Source organism: Ornithorhynchus anatinus, chromosome 11 (assembly GCF_004115215.2).
Source record: "Ornithorhynchus anatinus isolate Pmale09 chromosome 11, mOrnAna1.pri.v4, whole genome shotgun sequence".
NCBI lineage: Eukaryota > Metazoa > Chordata > Mammalia > Monotremata > Ornithorhynchidae > Ornithorhynchus > Ornithorhynchus anatinus.
The window spans coordinates 37,276,059-37,301,899 of record NC_041738.1 but is presented as its reverse complement, the minus strand read 5'-3'; the positions used below and the strand labels follow the sequence as shown (position 1 = coordinate 37,301,899).

General features: G+C 45.7%; 1 protein-coding gene across 2 annotated transcripts; it reads left to right on the top strand.

Moving 5' to 3' along the window:
- Positions 1–1,844: 1,844 nt before the first annotated feature.
- On the top strand, positions 1,845–25,080 carry TMEM170A (transmembrane protein 170A). 2 transcript variants are annotated; one of them, XR_485558.2, is made up of 4 exons: positions 1,845–1,992; positions 16,652–16,822; positions 19,028–19,434; positions 24,452–25,080. XR_485558.2 is itself a non-coding variant. In XM_001517749.4 (3 exons), the coding sequence occupies exons 1-3, from the start codon at positions 1,845–1,847 to the stop codon at positions 19,156–19,158; spliced, it is 450 nt and encodes a 149-aa protein (XP_001517799.4). In that variant the 3' UTR covers positions 19,159–25,080. The 2 variants fall into 2 exon arrangements, 1 of the variants encoding a protein (XP_001517799.4); XM_001517749.4 differs by having other exon boundaries at positions 19,028–25,080.
- Positions 25,081–25,841: the final 761 nt, after the last annotated feature.

The window sequence follows — 25,841 nt, the reverse complement described above, 5'->3', positions numbered from 1 at the left end:
CTGTGAATCGGAAAGGATTCGACGGCACTTGGTAATAATAATAATAATTTTCATTCAGCAAGTTAGACCAGCCAAATTACTAAACAATTAAACTAAAGTAGAGAAGCAGCGTGGCTCATGGAAAAAGCACGGTCTTAGGAGTCAGAGGTCAAAAAGAGCCTGGGCTTGGAAGTCATTCATTCATTCATTCATTCAAAGTCAGAGGTTCTAATCCCGGCTCCTCCGCTTGTCAGCTGTGTGACCTTGGGCAAGTCACTTAACTTCTCTGTGCCTCAGTTACCTCATCTGTAAAATGGGGATTAAGACTGTGAACCTCACGTGGGACTACCTGAATACCCTGTATGTCCCCCAGTGCTTAGAACAGTGCTCTGCACATAGTAAGCACATAACAAATACCAACATTATCATTATTATTATAGTAAGCGTTTAACAGATACCAACATTATTATCATTATTATTAAACTGTGAGCCCGTTGTTGGGCAGGGATTGTCTCTCTCTGTTGCCGAACTGTCCATTCCAAGCGCTTAGTTCAGTCCTTTGCACATAATAAGTGCTCAATAAGCAGCATGGCTCAGTGGAAAGAGCCCGGGCTTGGGAGTCAGAGGTCATGGGTTCCAATCCCAGCTCTGCCAATTGTTAGCTGTGTGACTGTGGGCAAGTCACTTCACTTCTGTGTGCTTCAATTCCCTCATCTGTAAAATGGGGATGAAGACTGTGAGCCTCACGTGGGACAACCTGATGACCCTGTATCTCCCCCAGCACTTAGAACAGCGCTCTGGACAGAGTAGGCGCTTAACAAATACCAACATTATTATTATTATAGTAAGCGCTTAACAGATACCAACCAACATTACTGTTAAAGTAAGCGCTTAACAGATACCAACATTATTATTAATAAACTGTGAACCTGTTGTTGGGCAGGGATTGTCTCTGTTGCCGGACTGTCCATTCCAAGCGCTTAGTCCAGTGCTGTGCACATAGTAAGCGCTCTCAGTGCAAAGAGCATGGGCTTGGGAGCCAGAGGTCATGGGTTTGAATCCCGGCTCTGCCACTTGTCAGCTGGGTGACTGTGGGCAAGTCACTTCACTGCTCTGGGCCTCAGTTCCCTCATGTGTAAAATGAGGATGAAGACTGTGAGCCTCACGTGGGACAACCTGATGACCCTGTATCTCCCCCAGCGCTTAGAACAGTGCTCTGCACATAGTAAGCGCTTAACAAACACCAACATTATTATTATTATAGTAAGCTCTTAACAGATACCAACCAACATTATTACTAGAGTAAGCGCTTAACAAATACCAACATTATTATTAATAAACTGTGAGCCCTTTGTTGGGCAGGGATGGTCTCTCTGTTGATGAACTGTCCATTCCAAGCGCTTAGTCCAGTGCTGTGCACCTAGTAAGCGCTCAATAAATACTCCAAGCGCTTAGTACAGTGCTCTGCACATAGTAAGCGCTCAATAAATACTATTGAATGAATGAATACTATTGAATGAATGAATGAAGGGCCGGTGGGAGGAGGTCAAGGGGCTGCAGTTCCCGCGTCATTCCCTAGGGGGCGCGGCGCTGCGTTGGGGCCCTGGCAGGTGCAGGCGAGGCGCGAACCGCCAGGGGGCGGGAGAGGTGGCTTACGTCACGGAGTGGGCGTACCCAGAGTAGGCCCCGCCCCTGGCCTGTTCTGCGCGCCTGCCGATTGGCTGGAGGGGCCGTCGGTCAGGCGGGCGGCCGGCTGATTGGACGAGGCCAGCAGGACCGGCTCGGGGAGCTTTGCTCTCGTCCTCCTCCTCCTCCGTGCGGTGCATGGCGGCGGCGGCGGCGGCGGCGGCGGCGGCGGGGGAGGGATGGAGGGCGAGGCCGGCGGCGGCGGCGGCGGCGGCGGCAGCAGCAGCTCGGCCCGGCTCCTGCAGCAGATCCTGAGCCTGCAGCTGGTGCCCAGGGTGGGCAACGAGACCCTGTGCCCCAACATCACCGCCCTCTGCTCCTTCCCAGGTACCCACTGCGCCTGCGCGAGCATCCCCCTCCCCCCCCCCCCGACCGTTGGGGAAGGGGGCTGCCCCAGGACAGCATAGAATGGCACTTTATTAATAATAATAATAATAATGTTGGTATTTGTTAAGCGCTTACTATGTGCACTGTTCTAAGCGCTGGGGCAGATACAGGGTCCTCAGGTGGTCCCATGTGAGGCTCACAGATAATCCCCATTTTACAGATGAGGGAACTGAGGCCCAGAGAAGTGAAGTGACTTGCCCACCGTCGCCCAGCTGACAAGTGGCAGAGCCGGGAGTCGAACCCATGACCTCTGATTCCGAAGCCCACGCTCTTTCCACTGAGCCGTATTAAGCCCTTGCTATGGGCCAAGCACGCTGATAAGCGCTGGGGAAGATGCAAGGGAGTGAGGTTTTCCCACGTGGGGCTCCCAGTCTTCATCCCCATTTGACAGAGGGGATCACTGAGGCCCAGAGAAGTGACTTGCCCAGAGTCACCCCGCTGACAAGTGGTGGAGGCGAGATTAATTATAATAATGTGGGCATTTAAGCGCTTACTATGGGCTAAGCACTGTTCCAAGCACTGGGATAGATACGAGTTGATCAGGTTGTCCCACATGGGGTTCCCAGTCTTCATCCCCATTTGATAGAGGAGATCATCGAGGCCCAGAGAAGTGACTTGCCCAGAGTCACCCAGCTGACAAGTGGTGGAGGTGGGATTAATTATAATAATGTGGGCATTTAAGCCCTACTATGGGCTAAGCACTCTTCCGAGCGCTGGGATAGATAGGAGCTTATCAGGTTGTCCCACATGGGGCTCCCAGTCTTCATTCCCATTTGACAGAAGAGATCACTGAGGCCCAGAGAAGTGACTTGCCTAGTCACCCAGCTGACAAGTAGTGGAGGTGGGATTAATAATAATAATGTTGGTACTTAAGCACTTGCAATGGGCCAAGCACTCTTCTAAGCACTGGGGTAGATGCAAGGGAATGAGGTTTTCCCACGTGGGGCTCCCAGTCTTCATCCCCATTTGACAGAGGGGATCACTGAGGCCCAGAGAAGTGACTTGCCCAGCGTCACCCAGCTGACAAGTGGCGGGGGCGGGATTAATTATAATAATTGTGGCATTTAAGCACTTACTATGGGCTAAGCACTCTTCCGAGCGCTGGGGTAGATAGGAGCTTATCAGGTTGTCCCACGTGGGGCTGCCAGTCTTCATTCCCATTTGACAGAAGAGATCACTGAGGCCCAGAGAAGTGACTTGCCCAGAGTCACACAGCTGACAAGTGGCAGAGGAGGGATTAATAATAATAATAATAACAATAATGTTGGTATTTAAGCGCTTACTATGGGCGAAGCACTCTTCTAAGCACTGGGGTAGATACGAGCTTATCGGGTTGTCCAACGTGGGGGCTGCCAGTCTTCATCCCCATTTGACAGAGCAGATCATTAAGGCCCTAAGAAATGACTTGCCCAGAGTCACCCAGCTGACAAGTGGCGGAGGTGGGATTAATAATAATACTGTTGGAATTTAAGGGTTTACTTTGGGCCAAGCGCTGTTCCAAACGTTGGGGTAGTTGCAAGGGAATGAGGTTGTCCCACGTGGGGCTCCCAGGCTTCATCCCCATTTGACAGAGGAGATCATTGAGGCCCAGAGAAGTGACTTACCCAGGGTCAGCTGACAAGTGGCAGAGGTGGGATTAATAATAATAATAATGATGATGTTGGTATTAGTTAACCACTTATTATGGGCCAAGCACTGTTCTAAGCACTGGGGTAGATACAAGGGAATCAGGTTGACCCATGTGGGGCTCACAGTCTTCATCCCCATTTTACAGATGAGGTCACTGAGGCCCTGAGAAGTTAAGTGACTTGCCCAAGGTCACACAGCTGACAAGTGGTGGAATCGGGATTAGAACCCATGACCTCCGACTCCCAAGCCTGGCCTCTTCCCATGGAGCCATGCTGCTTCTCTGTATTTGATGTGTGTGAGAGAGAGACAGACCCTCACCCATCCCCTCCCCACCCATGGCCAGGCTGTGCTGGGGAAGAGCCCGGGCAGTCACACACCTTCTCAGTGCCTCAGTTTCCCCAGCTTTAAATATGGGATGCAGTACCTGTCCTCCCTCCTTCTTTGACCCTGAGTCTTATGTGGGATGATTGAACCCGAACTGATTACTGCCCCAGCACTTAGTACAGTGCTTGACACATAGTAATAGTAATGATGATGATGGTATTAAGCGCTTACTATGTGCCGAGCCCTGTTCTAAGCGCCGGGGTAGATACGAGGTGATCAGGTTGTCCCACGTGGGGCTCGCAGTTTTAATCCCCATTTTCCAGATGAGGTCACTGAGGCACAGAGAAGTTTAGGGACTTGCCCAGAGTCACCCAGCAGACAAGTGGCGGAGCCAGGATTAGAACCCACGTCCTCTGTTTCCCAAGTCCATACTCTTGCCATTAGGCCACGCTGCTTCTCTGTGCATAGCATAGTAAGTGCATAGCAACTATAATCATGATGATGGTAACAATAATAACAATTGATCCTTTTGCTTCTAGACAGCTTCTATATCAGGCACCTCTCCAATACTTTTCTTTTTAATGACATTTATTAAGCATTGACTATATGCTCGACACTGTACTAAGTGCTGGGGTAGACACAAGTCCTTGGCTCACCATCTTAATCCCCATTTTATAGATGAACTAACTGGGGCACAGAGAAGTTGAGTGACTTGCCCAAGGTCACGCAGCAGCGGGAACCTTGGGTGGACACAGGTTCCCCTCTTCTCCCCCCTCTCTTCAGTCATATTTACTGAGCGCTTCCTGGGTGCAGAGCACTGTACTAAGTGCTCGGAGGGGGACAGTATAGCCGAGTCGGTAGACACGCTCCCTGCCAACAAAGAGTTTACAGGCTAGAAGGGGAGACGGACATCAATAGAAATAAAGAGGTTACCGATCTGGATCTAGGGTGTTTCTTCCTCAGGACCTTATTAAGCAGCGTGGCTCAGTGGAAAGAGCCCGGGCTTGGGAGTCAGAGGTCATGGGTTCGAATGCCGGCTCTGCCACTTGTCAGCTGTGTGACTGTGGGTAAGTTACTTCCCTTCTCTGGGCCTCAGTGACCTCATCTGTAAAATGGGGATTTAACTGTCAGCCTCCCGTGGGACCACCTGATTACCCTGTATCTACTCCAGCGCTTAGAACAGTGCTCTGCACATAGTAAGCGCCTAACAAATACCACCATTATTATTATTAGACCTGAAATGAGGAGGGATGTTATGCAGCCCAGCTGGTCACTTCCTCTGTTTCCCGTGTCTTCTTCTCGAATCCACACCTCCCCCAGTGCCCCCCAGTCCCCCCCAGTCCACCTCATTTCCTCTTTCGGGTCAGAGGCCTGCAGGGTACGTGAAGGTCAGTGGCAAGAGACCGCATTTAAGAAGTGGCATTTTGTGCCCAACTTCCTTCTTAATTCAAAGGAAGTGGAGGGTGAGTTTGGCTCCACTCTGATCTCTAGACTACAAGGCTGCATTTTGGTTCATTTTCGTGGCAGCTTTATTGTTTCCTTTTTGAAAGAAATTCCTCTAGTGCTATTTCTCCTGGCAGTGAACTGCAGCATCAGTCAAGGAAAAGGCCATTCGTTGTCTGTCCGGTCCTTTCCAACATAGGAGCGGTTTCTGCCCACACAAACTGCGTTTGCGATTGTGACTTGCTTTTTTGCCCTACTGCAAGTGTGTGTAGTCTCTGGACCGCTGATAAAAACATTTACGCGTAAACAGGAAGCAGAATGGCCAAGTGGAAAGAGCACAGGTCTGGGAGCCAAAGGATCTGGGTTCTAATCCGGACTCTGCCGCTTTCCTTGCTGTTGATTTCGGGCAAGTCATCTAATTTATCTGTGTCTCAGTTTTCTCAGTGATAAAATGGGGATTAAATACTAGTTCTCCCTCCTACTTAGACTTTGAGCCCCATGTGGGACATGGACTGTTTGACCCGATTAACCTGTATCAACTCCCACGCTTAGAACAGTGATTGACACATAGTAAACCCTTAACAAATATTAAAAAAAATTCTCTCTTAGGACACCGTGACTTTAATACGCTCTAACTAGGCATTTCTAATTCAGACCTACCCCAAGTATTGTTATTCTTTACTTAATCAGTGGTATTTATTGAGCATTTACTATGTGCAGAGCACTGAACTGAGCACTTGAGAGAGAACTTCAGTTCACAGGTAGCCTTACTGGAGTTGCTTCTCTTCTCTTTTGGTATTTTGTGGGCAGTGGATTGAAAAGCACTCTTCACTTGTCCTCAGTAGGAAGGAAATAAACCTTCTCTTACTCAATTCAACTGAGTTGGCAGACACATTCCCTACTTATGATGCACCTCTTGCCCAGCAGGATTCACGAATCAGTCAATCGTATTTATCGAGAGCTTACTGAGTGCAGAGCTCTGTACTCAGTGCTTGGGGGAGTACGGAATAACGGCATTGGTTGGCATGTTACTTCCCCACAGCAAGCTTACAAGCCTAGAAGGGTTGACAGACATTAATATAAGCAGAGAAATGACAGATAGTTACTCAAGTGCCGCACATGAATGACTGGTGAAATGGCACTGAAGGAATAATAACTATATTTGGAGGAGATGCCAATGTGGTTATCTTGCAATGAAGCCTGAACCAGAATATTGTGTGACCGTCTGGCTGCTCAAATTGATTTCAAAGGTGACAGTTGACTGAAAAAACATAAAATCAGCAAAGTAGAGGTTCCCTTCCAAAAGAGAATAATTAAGCAAATCTGGCTCAGGAACTCAAGCTCTCCCAACCTCTGGCTAATCCGGGTGCCAGGCTTTTTTGAGCAGGCTGGTTCAGTAGGTGGTTTGGGGAAAAACTTCTTTTGAGGTCCTTGTAACTCAGGCTGTTATAATTCTTTAAGGGGCAACCGAGTGTCCAATGGTAAGCTGTTATTTGCAAGTTGCAGCACATTAAAAGGTGGAAGCTCTAGACTGCAAGCTCCTTGGGAGCAAGGAACGTTTCTACCAACTCTGTACTCTCTCAAGCGCTTAGTACAATGCTCTGAACACAGTAAGTCTTCAACAAATTAGTTGATGGAATTAGAAGGTTAATTAGTAGATTAGTCCATTGATTAGTTGATGGAAGCACTTGTGGGTGCAAGAGATTCTTTTGTGTGTGTTTTGCAAGACCTGATTTTAGGAAACAGTTATAACTTTGAGCCAGCCACTCTAAATCAGTAACCCCTGTGACAGACCTAGTCAGACCTATAAGTTTAATTTGGGCTGAGGCTCCAAACCGTAGTCAAATTGGCTTACAATTATTACCCTAAACTGGAACTATTTTCCATTTGGGCTCCACAGAAAGATTCATGGTATTTTAAGTTCATTACTATGGAAAAATCATTGTGTGAACTATTCTGAGGTTTGTTACAACCGGTAAGCAGTGAATTGATTTTCCCCAAATTGGAAGGTTTCTTAATGGAAATTTTATTGGCCAAATTAAAAAGCCGTACCTAAGCCTGACTTTCCTGCACAGTCTCATGGTTGTTTAATTATTTAAATTGCATTAACTTCAAGTTTCAACAAGCGATTTAACTAGAGAAGCATGGGGATGCATTCTTTTGGGTAATATGTGCAAGATTTTTAAACAGATTGGAAGTATTTTGAGTCAGGGAAAATAGAAGTACTTTACAACAATCAATACATATAGATGCCAAATGAAGATGCAGGAGATTAAAGGCAAAAATATTTGATTTTCTAATGGTTTCAGATTAGAGTTTCTCTGTGCTATAATAGTTCTATAAAAAATCCTACCGATTTTAAAAAAAGGCTGTACATAGCCTTATACTACCAAATGGTATTTTGAAGTAAAAAACATGTTCTTTAGTGAAAACTGATCGGTTTCCTTATGAGTTAGTGAATCCATTGCTTAAGGCTCCTTGTGGACAGGAAATGCGTCTGCTAACTCTGTATTGTTTCTCCCAAGGGCTTCCACTCAGTAAATACCACTGATTGATTGATTAAGCTACTTTTGCTTGAAAAATGCCTGTCAGTTAAAAAAAAAAGTTGAATCGATTGATCAGTGGTATTTATTACAGAGCACCGTATTAAGCCCTAGGGGGGAATACACCAGTACCAAAAGGTGCTTCACTTTCCATGTAAAAGCTTCCCATTTATTTGTGAGATTTTGTATCAGCTGATCTTAAAATGAAAAGAACAGAGTCATCTCTACATGGAGGAAAGATACGTTTTTCCTCCAGTTTTCTAATGCTGTTCGTATTGATTATGACTCCAGAACTGCAGCGTACCCTTAATGGGGATCTTAAAACTCCATTGGTTCTCACTGTGGTATTTAAACTATTCCTTTCTGCCGGAAAATTGTCTATAACAGCCTTAGGCCACCGGTCCTCAAATGTATTTTATTTAAAGAAGTTACTGGATCTGTGTTTCTGGAAAAATCCTAATATTCTGGAAGATCAATCAATTGTATTTATTGAGCGCCTACTGTCAGAGAACACAATAGAAGAGGCATGATCCCTGCCCTCTTGAATTTTACAGTCTAGCAGTGGAACAGATACTGAAATAAATTATAGATGGGAGGGAGGAGAAGACGATCTGTTTAAAAGTTAGTACATAAGTCCTAGGGGAAGATATTAGGACAAGGAAGATACATAAATTCTACCGGAGATGGTGGAAGTGAACCAGAAGTGCTCAAGTGGCAGTTGAGGGAAGATGTAATCTGGGAAGATTAGAAAAAGAAGTGAGGAGATCTTCATGAGAAGTGAAAAATGTTAACTGATCTCATTCTGGGGTAGGATCATTGATTTCTAAAAATTACCAGCGAATTTTTTCTCAGTTCATTAGGCTTACAACCTGTCTCCCCTGTGGCTTAAAGTGTTCCCCTGAACTACTCGCATTTGTCGCATGTTACGTGGATTACAGCCCTCAGTGACGTTTGTATCCTCTCAGTACAAATGAGGGGAATACAGATGAAATAGAGTCCTCCTCCACCTCAGCCACCAGAACATAGATGGAGCAGAATTTGGGACCTTTCCTGCCACCAAGGCTCTGGGCAGTGGAGGCCTTCCTGAGCCATGGGCAACCTCTCCCCCCTCCCCTCTTTATTCCCCCTTTCCTCTCCCCCCTTTCCCCCCCTTTCCTCTCCCCCCCTTTTCTCTCCCCTCCTTTCTCTCCCCCTTTCTCTCCCCCCCCTCCCTCCTTTTCTCTTCCCCCTTCTCTCCCCCCTTCTCTCCCCCCCTTCTCTCCCCCCCTTCTCTCCCCCCTTCCCTCCCCCCCTTCTCTCCCCCCTTCTCTCCCCCCTTCTCTCCCCCCTTCTCTCCCCCCTTTCTCTCCCCCCTTTCTCTCCCCCCTTTCTCTCCCCCTTTCTCTCCCCCCTTTCTCTCCCCCCTTTCTCTCCCCCTTTCTCTCCCCCCTTTCTCTCCCCCCCTTTCTCTCCCCCCCTTTCTCTCCCCCCCTTTCTCTCCCCCCTTTCTCTCCCCCTTTCTCTCCCCCCTTTCTCTCCCCCCTTTTCTCTCCCCCCTTTTCTCTCCCCCCTTTTCTCTCCCCCTTTTCTCTCCCCCCTTTTCTCTCCTCCCCCCACCTTCCTCTCCTCCCCCCACCTTCCTCTCCTCCCCCCCACCTTCCTCTCCCCCCCCCACCTTCCTCTCCCCCCCACCACCTTCCTCTCCTCCCCACCACCTTCCTCTCCCCCCTTTCTCTCTCTCCCCCGCTCCTTTCTTCCCTCTCCCTCTTCTTTTCTGATACTGCAGGACTGAAGACCAGGATCAGGCAGGAGCCCCACGGGTCCTTAGAGTGTTGGGAAGATCGCAGGTTTTGAAACTGAGGCAAATGCAGACTTGGAGCCGTGAGGAGATGGAGGAGAAGACTTCCCCTCCGCTCTTTAACTCATCTCCGTCCCTCCCCACCACCAGCAGTCAAACGCTCCAGTTGGTTTTTCCATAAGGCCCGTTTTGACTACGGGCTTTAGAAAGAACACCACTGTGGAATTAGGAAGCATTCTTCCATCAGCACTTGTCTGTAAGGGCAGTAGCGTGTGGTGCGATAGGAGAAGAAATTCATTCAGTCGTATTTATTGAGCTCTTACTGTGTGCAGAGCACTGTACTAAGCGCTTGAAAGTACAATTCAGTAACAAATAGGGATGATAGTGTGTGCAAAATGTTGGCCGCAGGCAAGGTTCTTCAGGAATGGATTTCCTGCATTATCGGACAACTGACTATTTTTACTGCTGTTATTGATTTGCTTGTTTTAGCCTGTCTTTTTTTTTTCTTCACTTTATGTGTCTGTGCTTCTCCGACTAACACAGTGTACCCCTTGTGAGACAGGGATCATGCCTAAATCAATAGCCGTGTATTTTTCCCAGCAGGTAGACCACAAACGCTTAAGAAATGTTATAATAACTTGGTAAATCTATATTGCAAGGTAGGTAACTGTAATTTTTGTACTTTCCAATGAATGGAGCCCAGAAGCTCATTTTTTTAAAATAAAGAGGATTCATACATCCTGATTTGGCTAGGGCATTTATGGGCTCTTACATAACTTGCTCAGGGAAATGACCCTTTCAGGTTTTTTTGGCTTTTTCTACCCAGACTGTAGGAATGAGGGCTGGGAGAAAGAGCATACTCCTTTACAAGGATTTCTTAGGGTTGAGGTCTAGATCTCTAAACAGGCTCAGTCTTTCAAAGGTCTCTGGGAAATGTCCCCAAGAAAGGCGATAGCTGGCCAGAACAAGAAGCAACATGGACTAGTTGCAAGAGTCCAACCCTGGAAGTTAGAGGACCTGGGTTCTAACCCTGGTTCTGCCAACTGCTTGCTGTGTTGCGTTGGGCCAGCCGCTTAACTTCTCTGTGCCTCAGTTACCTCAACTGTAAAATGGAGATTAAATACCTGTTCTCCCTCCTACTTAGCCATGAGCCCCGTGTGGGACAGGGACTGGGTCCAACCTAATTAACCTGTACCTACCCCAGCACTTAGAACCGGATTTGACACATAGTAAGCGCTTAACAAATATCCTAAAAAAAAACTAACAAGAAAACACTTGTGTTTTTCTCTTAAACTCCCGGTCCCATGAACCCTTGCATCGTTGAAACCTCTCATGGTGTGAATCCCAGTTTAGACTCACAAATCTGAAGTCAGGATCGTTATCGGGCACATTATGCCTAGGAGTTTGGAAAGAATCCTTCCACCGCGCCAAGGAGAGGCAGCCTCTGACCCATTTGACCAGGGCCAAGAAACTCTGTGTGCTGCAGCAGTGAGCGGGAGGCTACATCTCCCAGCCTTGCTTGGATGCAAGGGTTTTTGTTCCAAAGCTCTGCCCTGGCAGAGCTGGAAGCTCCTTTGCTCTTGAAATGTAGCGTTCTGTGTAATGCCGGGACGTGTGCACGCCTGCAACACTCAATGCCCAAGTCAAGGTCCATCTGTCATTTACAAGACAGATAAAGCTCATAAGGGGCAATAAAAGTTGAACTGTGCTCTTGCGCACCCCACTCTATTTGGAATCGATCAAATCTTTATTAGAGGATTTTGTCCATTTTGAGCCTTGCTCAATCGTATTTATCGAGCGCTTACTGTGTGCAGAGCACTGTACTAAGGGCTTGGGGGAGTACAGCACAACAGTAAAACAGGCATGCCCCCTGCCCACGACGAGCTTTGTATTTGAAAAGTGATGTTGAGAAACTGGGAAGACTCCTGAGAAGAACGGTTTCACCATCTCTGCAGGCTGGGTTGCACGGAGCTCTCCGCTCCTTCGTCCAATTTTTGGATGATGATGTAGAACAGAAATGTTTTGAGGTATTAGGAAAGGATAAAAGTTGAGTTTCCTATCCTGGAGAAGAGAAGGTGAGAAATTGATGCTCTGAACCATTTATTGAGAGTCTTTGGGTCACAGAGCCCACCACTGCATGTTTGGGAGAGTAGAATGGAGGTAAAAGGTCACAATTCCATCCCTCCAGGAGCTTAGCCTCTGATAAGGGAGAAAGACCCAAACTTATTTATCTAAGGGAGAGAGAGAGAATGGAAAGCTGAATCAATAAATACATTATAGGTGAAGCAGCGTGGCTCAGTGGAAAGAACACGGGCTTTGGAGTCAGAGGTCATGGGTTCAAATCCCAGCTCTGCCACTTGTCAGCTGTGTGACTTTGGGCAAGTCACTTAACTTCTCGGTGCCTCAGTTACTTCATCTGTAAAATGGGGATTAAGACTGTGAGCCCCACGTGGGACAACCTGATTCCCCTGTGTCTACCCCAGCGCTTAGAACAGTGCTCGGCACATAGTAAGCGCTTAACAAATACCAATATTATTATTATTATTTACTTATACTAGTGTCTGTCTCCCCCCTCTAGATTATAAAGTCTTGGGGGCAGGGAATATGCCTTCCAACTCTCTTGGATTATACTCTCCCTAGCGCTTAGTGCAGTGCTTGACTGATGGTCAAATACATGAATTGATGTTTACCAAAGTGCTCTGAGAGGTTTGGAACACCCAAGTGCTGAGATAGTGGAAGCTGGAGTAAAATAATAATGTTGGTATTTGTTAAGCGCTTACTATGTGCCGAGCACTGTTCTAAGCGCTGGGGTAGACACAGGGGAATCAGGTTGTCCCATGTGGGGCTCACAGTCTTAATCCCCATTTTACAGATGAGGTAACTGAGGCACAGAGAAGTTAAGTGACTTGCCCACAGTCACACAGCTGACAAGTGGCAGAGCTGGGATTTGAACTCATGACCTCTGACTCCAAAGCCCATGCTCTTTCCACTGAGCCACGCTGCTTCTCCACTGAGCCACGCTGCTTCTCCACTGAGCCAAGCTGCTTCTGCCACTCCTTGCTGCTGCTTATAAACTCGTGGAGAACTCCTCAGTTCGAAGCTGACGAGGCCGTCCGTGATACCATACCCACAGACTGTGAGTTCTTCTTAGAGAGACTGCCTTGCCCATTTTGTCCATGGAAATTCCATTTTTTTAATGGTATTTGCTAAGCGCTTAATAGGTGCAGAGTATGGTACTAAGCACTGGGGTAGATACAAGCTAATCAGGTTGGACACAGTCCATGTCCCACTTGGGGCTCACAGTCTTAATCCCCATTTTACAGATGAGGGAACTGAGGCAAAGAGAAGCGACTTGCCCAAGGTTACAGAGCAGACAAGTGGTGGATCCGGGATTAGAACCCAGATCCCTCTGCTTCTAGGCTCGTGCTGTATCCACTAGGCCACGCTTCTTCGTCTTTTGCGCCTTTTCTGGAGCCTTATGTTTGGATGAGCTCTGCTCCGACGTTTATTGCTGAGAGGGTGAAAAGGTTTGTGCAGCAGCGTGGGGAACTCAGTGCAAACTCTGACCACTCCACACTGTCTTTCCCCGGGTCTCACTGGGTTCGGTGTTGGGAGAGGCCTAGTCGGGAGAACGAGTGCAGACTGCGGCCATGGGACAGAATACCCGTAGTAATCCCAGTTCCATCTGGTTTCTCTCTACCTTTCAGTCTCTGGAAACTTGGATTCCAGTCTGGTTTGGATCTCAGGCTAAAGACTTGAAGGACATTTCATTTTTGAGAAACATTTCTTTACATCTCAAAGCCACCCATTTAGTCGAGCCCAGCTGGTTAGCTCAGTTCGCAGACGCATCCCAGCGTGGCTCAGTAGAAGGAGCCCGGGCTTGGGAGTCAGAGGGCTTGGGTTCTAATCCCCGCTCCTCCGCTTGTCAGCTCTGTGACTTTGGGCAAGTTATTTAACTTCTCTGTGCCTCAGTTATCTCCTCTGTAAAATGGGGATTGACTGTGGGCCCCACGTGGGACAACCTGATCACCTTGGATCCACCCCAGCGCTTAGAACGGTGCTTGGCACATAGTAAGCGCTTAACAGATGCCATCATTATTATTAATAACTAAAGGCAGGTGTAGATCAGGTATGAAGGGAATTAGCAGTGTGTTGCACAGGGCAAGCTTGGAAAGCAGATAGCATGGAACTGGGCTCTTCTCTGGCTGCCTTCTGTTGCTTATTGAGTTTACAAGGTCACAAGCCCATGACCTTGGCATTGTCCTCAGCTCATCGCTCTTGTTCCACCCACATACTCAATCCGACACCAAATTTTGTCGTTTCATTCTTCACAACATTACAAAAATCCGCCCTTTTTTCACCATCCAAATTGCTACCATGCTGAACCAAGCACTTATCCTATCCCGCCTTGCCTATTGCATCTGTCACCTTGTTGACCTCCCAGCCCCCATCTTTCCCCTTTCCAATCCATACTTCACTCTGCTGCTCTAATCATCTATCAACCAAAAAGTTCAGTTCGTGTCTTCCCCACTCAAGAACCTCCAGTGGCTGCCCATCCATCTCCGCATCAAACAGAAACTCCTCACCATTGGCTTCAAAACAGTCAGTTTGCCTCTCTTACCTCACCTCACCGATCTCCTACTACAGCCCAGCCCACACACTCCGCTCCTCTAGCGCCAGTTCACTCACGGCCCCTATCTTCTCTGTCTTGCCGCTGACCCCTTTCCCACGTCCTCCCCCGGCCTAGAAATCCTTCCCCCTCCATATACGCCAGACCACCACTCTCTCCGCCTTCAAAGCATTACTAAGGTAACACCTCCAAGAGGTCTTTCCCGACTGAGCCCTCTTTTCCCCAGCTTGCTCTCCATTCTGCGTCATCGATGCGCTTCAGTGTGACCTTTGATCATTTGATATTCACCCCACCCCATCTCCACAGCACTTATGTACATATCTTTAAATTATATATTATAAATTCCATATTTATTGATATTAATGTCTGTCTCACCCTCTAGATTGTAAACTCATTATGGGCAGGGCTCGTGTCTACTAATTCTGTTGTATTGTACTCTCCCAACCACTTAGTTCAGTGCTCTACCCATAGTAAGCGCTCAGGAAGTACAAATGATGATTGATTACAGAATCACTTGGCCTGGGAAGCTTTCACAGTATTTGACCTTGCATGAGATAGGAACTAAATTCTTAGGACTTTCTTTACCCTCCAGCATAATCTTTTTGGTTAATCCCACTGTGTTTTTAAAAATGGCTGCATTGTTCCTCCCGGCATCGATACCTTTCACGTGAACTACATGTGCTCTTGGTTCAAAGCGATGTTTCTCTGTGGAATTTCTGAGTCTTAACTTCCTGCCCAGGGACCTTTACAGCCTCTTTAATGATGACTAGAATGTGGTAGCAAGTCCCTCATGTCAAAAAAACATCACCCTCCATCTCTGTTGTTTATAAAAATATGGTTTTTGGCAGTGTGAGAAACTGGATTGAAACAGAACTGGATATGAGTTTGATCTTCTAATTAGAAAAAGACGAATGTGGTCTGGTTAGAAACTGTGACTGGGAGTTTGAGCTCCTTTTTTTTTTTAAAGGTATTCGTTAAGCCCTTATTATGTGCCAGGCACTGTACTAAGCGCTGGGGTAGAAACCAGTCAATGAGGTTGGTTATGATCGCTGTCCCACATGGGGCGCACAGTCTTAATTCTCATTTTACAGACGATGTGACGGAGGCATGGAGAAGTTGTGTCTTCCCCAGGGTCACACAGCAGACAAGTGGCAGAGCTGGAACTAGAACCCAGGTCCTCTGACTCCCAGGCCTGAGCTCTATCCACTACTCCCTCTTGCTTCTCAGCTCCATGTTCTTATCCTCAGGATTCCCACTTATTGTAACTACTCTGTGTCTTTGGGCAAATGCTTTCTTCCTTTGCCTTAGTTTCTCCTCAATAATGCTTTTGATATTTGGTAATCACTAGGGGCCACGCACTGTACCATGGAATGTGTTTGTTACAAGATGAGAGCAGGCAGAGCCTCCATCTCTCAGTGTGAAGGATAAGAGGAATTGGAAGGAGAAGAGGAATTGAATTCCCATTTACAGTTAAAGGAACCGAGGCCCGGGGAAGTTAAATGATTTACCCATGGTCATACAGCAGGCACTTGGCAGAGCCAGGATTAGAGCCCAGATGTCCTGACTCCCAAGCCAGTGCCCTTTCCATTAGGCCTGGCTGCTTCTCTAATAAAATGAAGTCCGGCACTAGACATTGTTATGTCAGGGAAAGCGTCTTCCAACTGTGGTGTATTGTACACATCCAAGCGCTTAGTGCAGTGCTTTGCACAGAGTAAGTGCTCAGTCATTGATGGACCGATTAGGCATGTATGTAATAAAGAATAGGCTGAAAAAGCAGCAGGTGCTTAAGGAAATCCAGGTACCCAGTCTGGGGCTTTTGAAGATACTTGAACAGAGGTTTGCAAAATGATTACAAGAGCGCCTGTTCCCATAAATACTATGCTTAAAGAAAATTAGGAAAACAGATTTGTGATTACTTCTGAATAAGCAGCAGAACGGGGGGAGGCGCCTCTTTGATGTTTTGAGGGGTCTGTAGTGACTGAAAGAGAGTTCCAGAAGTGGTGGTCGAGGCCTGTGCTGTGCGCTGTTTCTTAAGACAAGCGGCTGGAACCATTTCCTTCCTATCTGAGTCATGCCTTTAATTTTGTTTTTTAATGGAGAAGCTTTGAGTTTCAGGTTTTAAGAGAATATAAAAACGACTGTCCTGTCTTTAAATATACCTTCAAAAGTTTTGCGTGTGGAGAGATACAGTATCTAGGACTGGTTGTGATGGGAAACGCCGCGGTTCAGGATGGCTTTGTTTTTGCCTTGTAGAGATGTGGTATGGTGTGTTCCTGTGGGCACTGGTGTCTTCTCTGTCCTTCCACGTACCTGCTGGATTACTGGCCCTTTTCACCCTCAGACATCACAAATATGGTAGGTTCATGTCTGTAAGCATCCTGTTGATGGGCATCGTGGGACCAATTACTGCTGGAATCTTGACAAGTATGTTAGACATTAAAAATACTAGTTGAACCAGTTTGATTAACATGTCTAATGAAGTCCTTTCGAGGCCGTGTTAGCATTGTGTCGGCGTGGCTGTGCCTTAACCAAAGAGGGTAACCCCTTAACTTTAAAATTTTATTTTTTCTTTGCCAAGTGTTACACCCTCACTTGGATTCAGTATCATTTTCCCTGGACCAAGAGCCTTTTTCTAAAGGGCCTGGTCCTCCTTCTCATAAAGAAACTTCACTGGAAAGGGAAAAAAATGACTGCCGGTGTCTGCTCTATTTTTTTTTTCTAATTAGCTACCCTCTTGCCTTCTTTGTCAAATGTCATTGCAAAACCTTTGGTTAACTGCTCCTGTGAGCTGAGGTGAAATATGACGGAAGGAAATTTGGGGTAATAAAAATGATCACAAGAGCGCCTGTTCCCATAAATACCATCCTTAAAAAGAATTAGAAAAATGGATTTGTGATTACTTCTGAATAAGCAGCAGAACCCAGGGGGTGGCCTCTTTGATGTTTTGAGGGATCTGCAGTGACTAAAAGGAAGTTCCAGAGGTGATGATCGAGGCTTGTCCTTGTACTGGCTGATTTCTGGCCGACACAGGCTTTGGCTTGGAGGCAGAAATAACCCAGTTCTTGGTGGGTGTTGGGTCCGATTCTCCACCACGCCCTCACCTGAACTCGTGACCTGGGGTCTGCAACACACTATTTGGGGATCTTCTAGACACATGAATGCGGACAAGGAGTAGAATCTAAAGATGGTTTGGGCCTTGGTCAGCAACCAAGGTTGATTCGATTGCTTCTTGGCATGCTGAACAAATCAAGCAGGAAATTCTGCTCCCAGGACCCTCTCCTCAGAATTCCAGTGAGAAGGTTGAATAACTAAAGTCTGTCAATCAGTCAATCCTGCCAGTCTCACCTTTATAATATCGCCAAGATCCGCCCTTTCCTCTCCACCCAAACGGCTACCTTACTGCTACAGGCTCTCGTAATATCCCGGCTAGACTACTGTGTCAGCCTTCTCTCTGATCTCCCTTCCTCCTCTTTCTCCCCGCTCCAGTCTATTCTTCACTCTGCTGCCCAGCTCATCTTCCTTCAGAAACGCTCTGGGCATGTCACTCCCCTTCTTAAAAACCTCCAGTGGTTGCCTATCAACCTCCGCACAAAACAAAAACTTCTCACTCTAGGCTTCGAGGCTCTCCATCACCTTGCCCCTTCCTACCTCTCCTCCCTTCTCTCTTTCCACTGCCCACCCTGCACGCTCCGCTCCTCTGCCGCCCACCTCCTCACCGTCCCTCGGTCTCGCCCATCCTGCCGTCGACCCCCGGGCCACGTCCTCCCGCGGTTCTGGAACGCCCTCCCTCCTCACCTCCGCCAAACTAATTCTCTTCCCTCTTTAAAACCCTACTGAAAGCTCACCTCCTCCAAGAGGCCTTCCCAGCCTGAGCTCCCCTTTTCCCTCTGCTCCCTCTACCCCCCCTTCACCTCTCCGCAGCTAAACCCTCCTCTCCCCCCTTTCCCTCTGCTCCTCCCCCTCTCCCTTCCCCTCCCCTCAGCACTGTACTCGTCCGCTCAACTGTATATATCTTCATCACCCTATTTATTTTGTTAATGAGATGTACATCACCCTGATTCTATTTATTTGCTATTGTTTTAATGAGATGTTCTTCCCCTCGATTCTGTTTATTGCCATTGTTCTTGTCTGTCCGTCTCCCCCGATTAGACCGTAAGCCCGTCAAAGGGCAGGGACTGTCTCTATCTGTTACCGATTTGTACATTCCAAGCGCTTAGTACAGTACTCTGCACATAGTAAGCGCTCAATAAATACTATTGAATGAATGAACGAATGTTTATTGAGCCCTTATTGTGTGCAGAGCACTGTGCTAAGGGCTTGGAGAATACAACACAACAGTATAGCAAACACACTCCCTGCCCACAAAGAGCTTACAGTCTAGAGGGGAAGCTGACAGTCTAAGGAGGGTGGGATTCAAGAAACCCAACTAAGTAATTACATTTTGGCAATTCACATTGATCTCTTCGAAGAGAGTCTCAGTAGACCAAGCCGAGAGTGGGACAGAGCCCCCCTTTTTGGGACCAAGACGGTTCTTAATTTTCAAAACGGTTATTTCAGATCCTGCAGGTTCCTTAATTCATAACTTGTTTTGCTTCTCCCTCTCCACCCCCGCTTTGCATTTCTAAATAGGTGCAGCAATTGCTGGAGTTTACAGAGCTGCAGGGAAAGAAATGATCTCCTTGGAAGCCCTCACCCTTGGTGTTGGGCAGACATTTTGTGTCGTGCTGGTTTCCTTTTTACGGATTTTAGCAACTTTGTAGCGTTCCACTGGAGCATCGCGGCAAAAAGAGAAACTCACGAATAGGACTTCCGACTCACCGATGAAGCGAAAGTCCTGAATATAGTAATTTATTGAAAATTTTTCATGAGGAGACTTTTATGGAGGACTGACTTGGCAGTGTCTACCTGGGAAATTTCAACCAGTTGCTTCGATATGGGAGTGAAGGCCCAGTGTCCTCAAGTCAGGTCTTCAATTTGGAGAAGAATTGGACAGAAGATATTTTTGGAGCCCTCCAGATTTCATGAGGACAAAAGAGGTTGTACCGACTGTTCTCTTTGAAGATATTTCGATAATTTATGTGCTTGTCCAACTGTACTTTTACACAAACCCGCCCAGCCCCACATTGGGATTGTTCATCCCTCGGTACCGCCTTTCACCGGCTTCTACCGGATCATGCGATGTGGAATATTTCAGAGGAACTACAGTAAACCTGGGGCAGATTCAGAGCAGAGTATTCTTTGTGCTAAATCTCTTGAGTTGCTTAGGATGGGATTTAAAGCGTGCTCATTAGACCTTTTTATTTTGTTACATTTTTGTAACAGTGTGCCAAGTAGGTTTTTGATGGTGAGCGAAATACGGTAGATGCAAAAAAGTGCAAAAAAGTAGTCGAAAATAACTACTGAGCGGCGTGATATTGAAAGACAGGGATTTTGACCTCTACGTAACATTTTGTAATGAACGTTTTGTAAGATGTGATCCTGCAGTTTTGTAGCACATTAAGCCTGCTAGCTGAAGCGCTCCCTGAACCCATCAAATGCACCGTCTCCTGCGCCCTTTGTCTCTTACTGCATCCATTTATGTTGTCGGTGGCTGTTAGTGACCAGAATTGAAAATCTGTTCTATTGGTGAACGTGTTTTCGCTGGGAAAGCCAGATGGATTGGTAAAATGGTAAAGCCTACTCTAGTGTAAGCTTACCTAGCTGGGTTTATATGCTGGTGGAAGATGATTGGTAAAAGTACAGACTTGAACAAATTAGTACATTTGGCCCATGGTCGTAAGGAGTCCGAATCTCCTAGGGTTGAACGTGGTTCACTGGCAGGAAGTTTGGTTCTTGAGGAGGAATATTAATTCCTTCCGGCCACAAGGACCTAATTGAATGCAGCGCTCCCCTCTGCAGTTCTCCATGTGGTCTCCCAGCAGGCTGAAAAAGTTAATGCCCCTCCCAAAGAGCCTAACTTTCTACTAGGATGTAGATGTTGGAACTAAGCAAATTGGACCTTAAATTATGTTTACATTTTTTGTTTAGTGGTGATTGTTACCAAGTTAAAATATCGTCTTACTGCTTCAGAAGTCTTTTGAATCCAAGGAAGTGCCTGAAGTTTCTCCTCCCCCTCCAAAACACCATCCTCTTTCTCCCATCTTGTCCCGCTCCTCTAACCGAAGCTTGAGATCTCTCTCAAACTCGTCCAAGAAAACATTAGGTTGAGGCCCAGAACCCAAAGACATTAGTTGACTAGCAAATACGGTCATTTAATCAGTAGACTCGAGAACCATCATCCTCAAAAGATTAAAGGTGAATTGTCTCTCCCTAAGAATGCAGTCAGTATTAGCTTTCTTGATGCGTTTCTGGAATTTTTGAGAGTGCTTGAAGGCAACTCCACCTAAGTCAATAAAACATTTGGTCTCAGAATGAAAGCTCTTACTCCAGGTATCTCTGAATACAAGTGTAGGTTTACATTCCTGATGAATCAACCCTGCATTAAGGAAAAGTTGCACCAGAGTATGCACGTCTTGATTAGTACTGTGCCTATACATATATATATGTAACTGCCTTTTCCAACATCGCATTACATCCTATCCTTGTAGACACCTGCTGTCGGAAGCTTGTTTCCTAATTCAGTGATGGCGTTCTACCCACAACGCAGAACGAAAACCTGCTTTCTGGAAGAACCGAGTGGATTTTAAATTTGTTTCATTATTTCAGACTCATGTGGTCTGACTACCCATTTCGTGCGAAGATAATATTCACCTCTTACTTTCTTAACATAATTTTAGTAGTTCTCCTGTATGGGAAAATCACAAACTATTTCCATCGGGAATAAAAATAAAAATTAGCTAGAATTGTGCTCTGACTATCCACTCAGCATAAATGGAGGCAGGAAAACAACCCTTTCTCAAAAGGTGGTCTTTGTCCAAAGTTTGTGTCATGCCCTCTGCAAAGGGGAAAACTAAGTAGTGTTCTAATTGTTGTGCATTTCTCCCCAAAATTAAAATCTTGTTTTCTCTGTCAATGTTATCCCATGTGCAAAAGCTTGTAAATACCTGTCATTGGAATAATTGTAATTGTTCCCTTTCCTTGAAGACATCTCAAGCCTTTTGCTAGGTTTAACCCGTAGAAAACTGGCAGGTTTTATTTCCAAATACAAGTCACTGCCCAAATATTAGGTGTTCAGGAACTTTTATCCTCATATTTTTTCCTTAATTTTTTCGATGTACTTCCCTGCAAGCACAGCAGTTGGGATTTGCCCGATAGAGAGTAGTTGCAGATCTTTGCATTTTAGATCAGTTCAGCATGTATGTTTAAACCAATTTTATGCACCGCTGATGAAATCTTGTCTCAGGCAACAGATGCTTTCTTTTTCCTCTGTGTGATCCTAAGGCCTCACAGTAGGTCCTTTCTTTGTATACTTAAGTTTAACTGAGCCAAAATGTTGTCTTTAAGAAAATCTCAAGACAGAGGGTGGGGTTACCGATCCCTAGAATGCAAGGGGTCCAGGTGTGGCTGGATTTCATTTGAGATTTTCTCTTTCATCTTGTCCCATTCAAGGATGCCTACTTTTAAGCCAAAAAAACACAAACCCTCAGGATTATTATTTTGCAGAGATGCCGCTTAACATTATTCTTGAGAATATTGTTGCCATCCAGGACTTCAGGGATCTACTTGTATCTTTTATTTGTATTCTCTGTTCTGTTTAAGTCACTTTGTCGATACAGCTCTCTTCCTGACTTAATTTGATTTCTTGGGGGCTGTTTTTAAATCTGTTCTCTGTTTCTCCCCGATTTTTGTTTTTGTCTGTTACTGAGGCCTGCTGGGTTTCTATTTACCGAGCATTGGTTGCTAAGTAAGGAATTGCCAACAGTGGAAATTTGGAACCCAGTCTCAGAATCTTCTTTTCCCAGCCCTTCTTTATCCCCTGCCTCCTATACCCTTTCTCCTTTTTAAAGAGGGTATTTATAATATTTGTAATCTTACTCTACGTTTAATTTATCCCAATTAAAACCCAACCGGGTTTTCAGTTGGAATTTGCTGCAGCTCCCAACAGGCCAAGTAACCGTCAGCCCTTTTAATGAAGAATGGATGGGACAGAGTGATCCCGACTCAACTTAAATCAAAAACCTCAAGCATCTTCAATTAACTCTAGCGGGTCTACAGATTTTCCCCGGGTTTCAAAATGATGGGAACATATCTTTTGCACTCTCCAAAGCTTGCTCTGGTCACTTGTGAATGCGTCTAACGCCATTTTTCGGCTTTCCGCAACTTTTGTTCTTTCTTGGGGTGATCGCTCGTTGAAAAAAATCCTTAATTTGAATCTGTCACATTTTGGGAGGGAAAGAGCATAAGAAACCCTGGAGAAAAATCAAAATAACATGCAGTAGGTGAGCTGACATTCCAGATCGACTTGTCTACCTTGGACATACTTTCTGGCAAAAGTATTACTTGTTGGGTGTATGTTCTTCATTCAGATTTTGTTGACATTTCGGCTCCACCAGTTTTTGCCAACTGTCATCTGACTAGGCAGTTGAATCCTTCGGTGAAGAGGGGGAATGCAGGGCTTTGTGGATTTTTGAAATTTATTTGTAGTTTTTGAGGTTGCTTCTCAGATCCCGGTTGTCCCCGAAGAGATGAATAAACTACCTCTGATAAACATTCTCTTCATCTTCTTGCCGGCAGCAAAATGTCTCGTTGCTATCGTGAACGATAAATCCTGCTACCCTCCGGCTTGGCCCCAGATCTCCAAGACCAAAGGATCTTTCTCCTTCCCAATAATGACCATTTAGACTTTTGAGTTTGCCCGGAGAAATGGGAATCTATTTTCCCTTCTGCTGAGCAACGAATATCCTCAGGACTCTTAGCCCCCCAGTGACTCAGGAATGAATGAATGTCGTAGACTTCTTTTCCTTGAAGCCCACTGGACTGTGTGAATGTAAAATTAGATTTGAAGATGGAGGACCTCGCTACCTAGTCTCCTCCTCGTCTTTTCTCTCTTAAAAATTAAAAAAAAAAAGATTTCCAAAAGGATAATAGAGATGGCTTGAAAGGGACGCTACAAAAACAGCGGCTAACCTAGAGTGTGTGCCCGCAGGATCATATGCAAGGTTTGAGACTTTTCTTTTAAAAATACCCATAAATTGAGCTCAGGGGATAGTTATGTTAAAAAGTCGAAACTTTAGTGTGAGAAGATATCATTTAATTTATCTGTAGAGTGGGATGTAATTTTGATCCTACTCTTCTGGAGTTATTTATGCTGCCCATGGAGAGAGTCTCTGAAGTGTCCTTTGGAAAAGATTAAATTCATCTCCTTATTGAACGGCCCCGTTTGTCGTTAGCGTCGATACTAACGCCTTTTCTTCCTCCGATCCCCACTATTTACTGATCCTTAATGGTTGTGATCGATGTTAAAAAGTTTAGCTTTTCTGTTTGAGCCAGAGCATATAAATAAAATTAAGGGGCATCTCGGTTTCCATCTGCTTATTATTTTATCTCTGTGGATACCTGCTCATGTTTTTTGTTGTTTATTTTTTCCAGTTTACAGAATAATATATTCCTTTACGTTCTTGGACGTTGCCTTATGCAGGATATTATGTGGTCAGGCCTCGTATGTGACACTCTGAATGATTTACTTTAATGTACATAGATCCTATGTGAAATAGAAATTGTGTTGCTTGAATGAAGTCTTCAGGGAACGATTATTTATGTAAAGATGAACAATCAAACTCTGCACTTGCCTGTCTCAGCTTCGTATACGATTTAAAGTCACTGGGGAGGGGTGGGAGTGGGAATTCAGTCAGGAGGTGTAGTTCTTGCCGTTTTGTGTCAGGCGCTCTCGTATGTGTAGTTTTTAGAAAAGGTCACATTCTCAAACTACAAAGACGTCCTAAAAACTTTATGGGCAGATGTATTCTCCTCCCCCAAATCCCTCCCACGTAATGGAAGGTTCACTTTTAAAACCATTTTTGTGCCTCCACTTTCCATTTCCCTGTTCTCCCCCACCGTCAACCCCCTCAGCTGACTTCTTTCTTTTTCCACTTTTTTGGTTATGAGAATCATTAGGGGGGAAAAGATATTCTTCGTGAAAATGCGTGAATGGAGTCGGTGAAATGAAACGGATTTAACCGTCCCGACGTCGAAGGAGAAGATGGCGGGAACAGAAGCCCCGTTGAATCCCGTCAGCACTGCCTCTCACCGTCTAGCTCGTGCTTACTTCTTAGTAACAGAAACACGACCTCTTATGAATTGTTGAAGCCGGTGAAGTCACGTTCTTGCAGAACATTGCTTCCTACTCCGTCCCGGTTTTCCAGAAAAATCATCCATCAGTCAGTCCAGTAAGCTCTCCGGGGCTGTGCATTCCACTCTGCTGAACTTCGCTGACAGCCCTGGTTGGAATTGTTCTCGCACTGTAAAGCGTCACCCAAAACCAAGGAACCGTGGCTTAGAATGTAAAGCACAGGTGCCCGAGCATCCCGTACAAGCTTTTTTCTTCTTCTTTTTCCATTTGTTGAGCACACTCTGCTGGTTGGGACTCAAACCAGCTTAACTTTTGTATTAGATTGTTTCACTAACTGCTAGAGATGATACGATCAAATCTTTGTATGATAGAAAATGAATACTTTACATTTTATTTTTCTACTGACATTTCTAATTCTGGTGTCTATGTTTATCAATAAAAAAAATTAACAGTCGCTGGAAACTGGACCCTCATTACTTTTTAACCTTAGCGTGATTGTTCGTCTATCCGTGATGCAGATAGCGTGGAAGGAGCACGGGTTTAGGAGTCAGAGGTCGTGGGTTCTAATCCCAGCTCCGCCACCTGTCAGCTGTGTGACTTGGGGCAAGGCACTTCACTTCTCGGTGCTTCAGTTCCCTCTTATGTAAAACGGGGATGAAGACCATGTGGGGGCGAGCCCCACGTGGGACAACCTGATGACCCTGTTTCTCCCCCTGTGCTTAGAACAGTGCTCGGCACATAGTAAGCGCTTAACAAATACTAACATTATTATTATTAGTATTAGAGAATTATTTTTGAGGCTTTTGCACTTGATATGAAAGTGTCAAGTCTGTTTTGTTCACAAGCATTAGGTAAGCTTATATTTTTGTTTTCCTCGCATCTGTGTTACATTTACAGTGTTTGTACCACTCAGTAAAATCCTTGCCTTCAGTGTCCAAAGATTGACTATAAAAATGTTCACTTAACTCTGTAAAGCAACGTGACATTAATCCCACCGCCTGTGTTACCCTGAGCTGCTGCTGTTTAAAGAATTTCCTTAAACCCAACCAGGGAATCCCCTCTCAAAGATGTTCAGTTCCCACTTGTTTTGATTCATTTATTCCTAACTAGAAGTAGGTATTTTGCAAAATTTACCTGGGAGGGGCCTGTTTTCCAGTTTATGTGAGCAGAGGGCTTGGAGTTGGATCTGAGGAACAGCAGCCAGCCCCTGCCCCG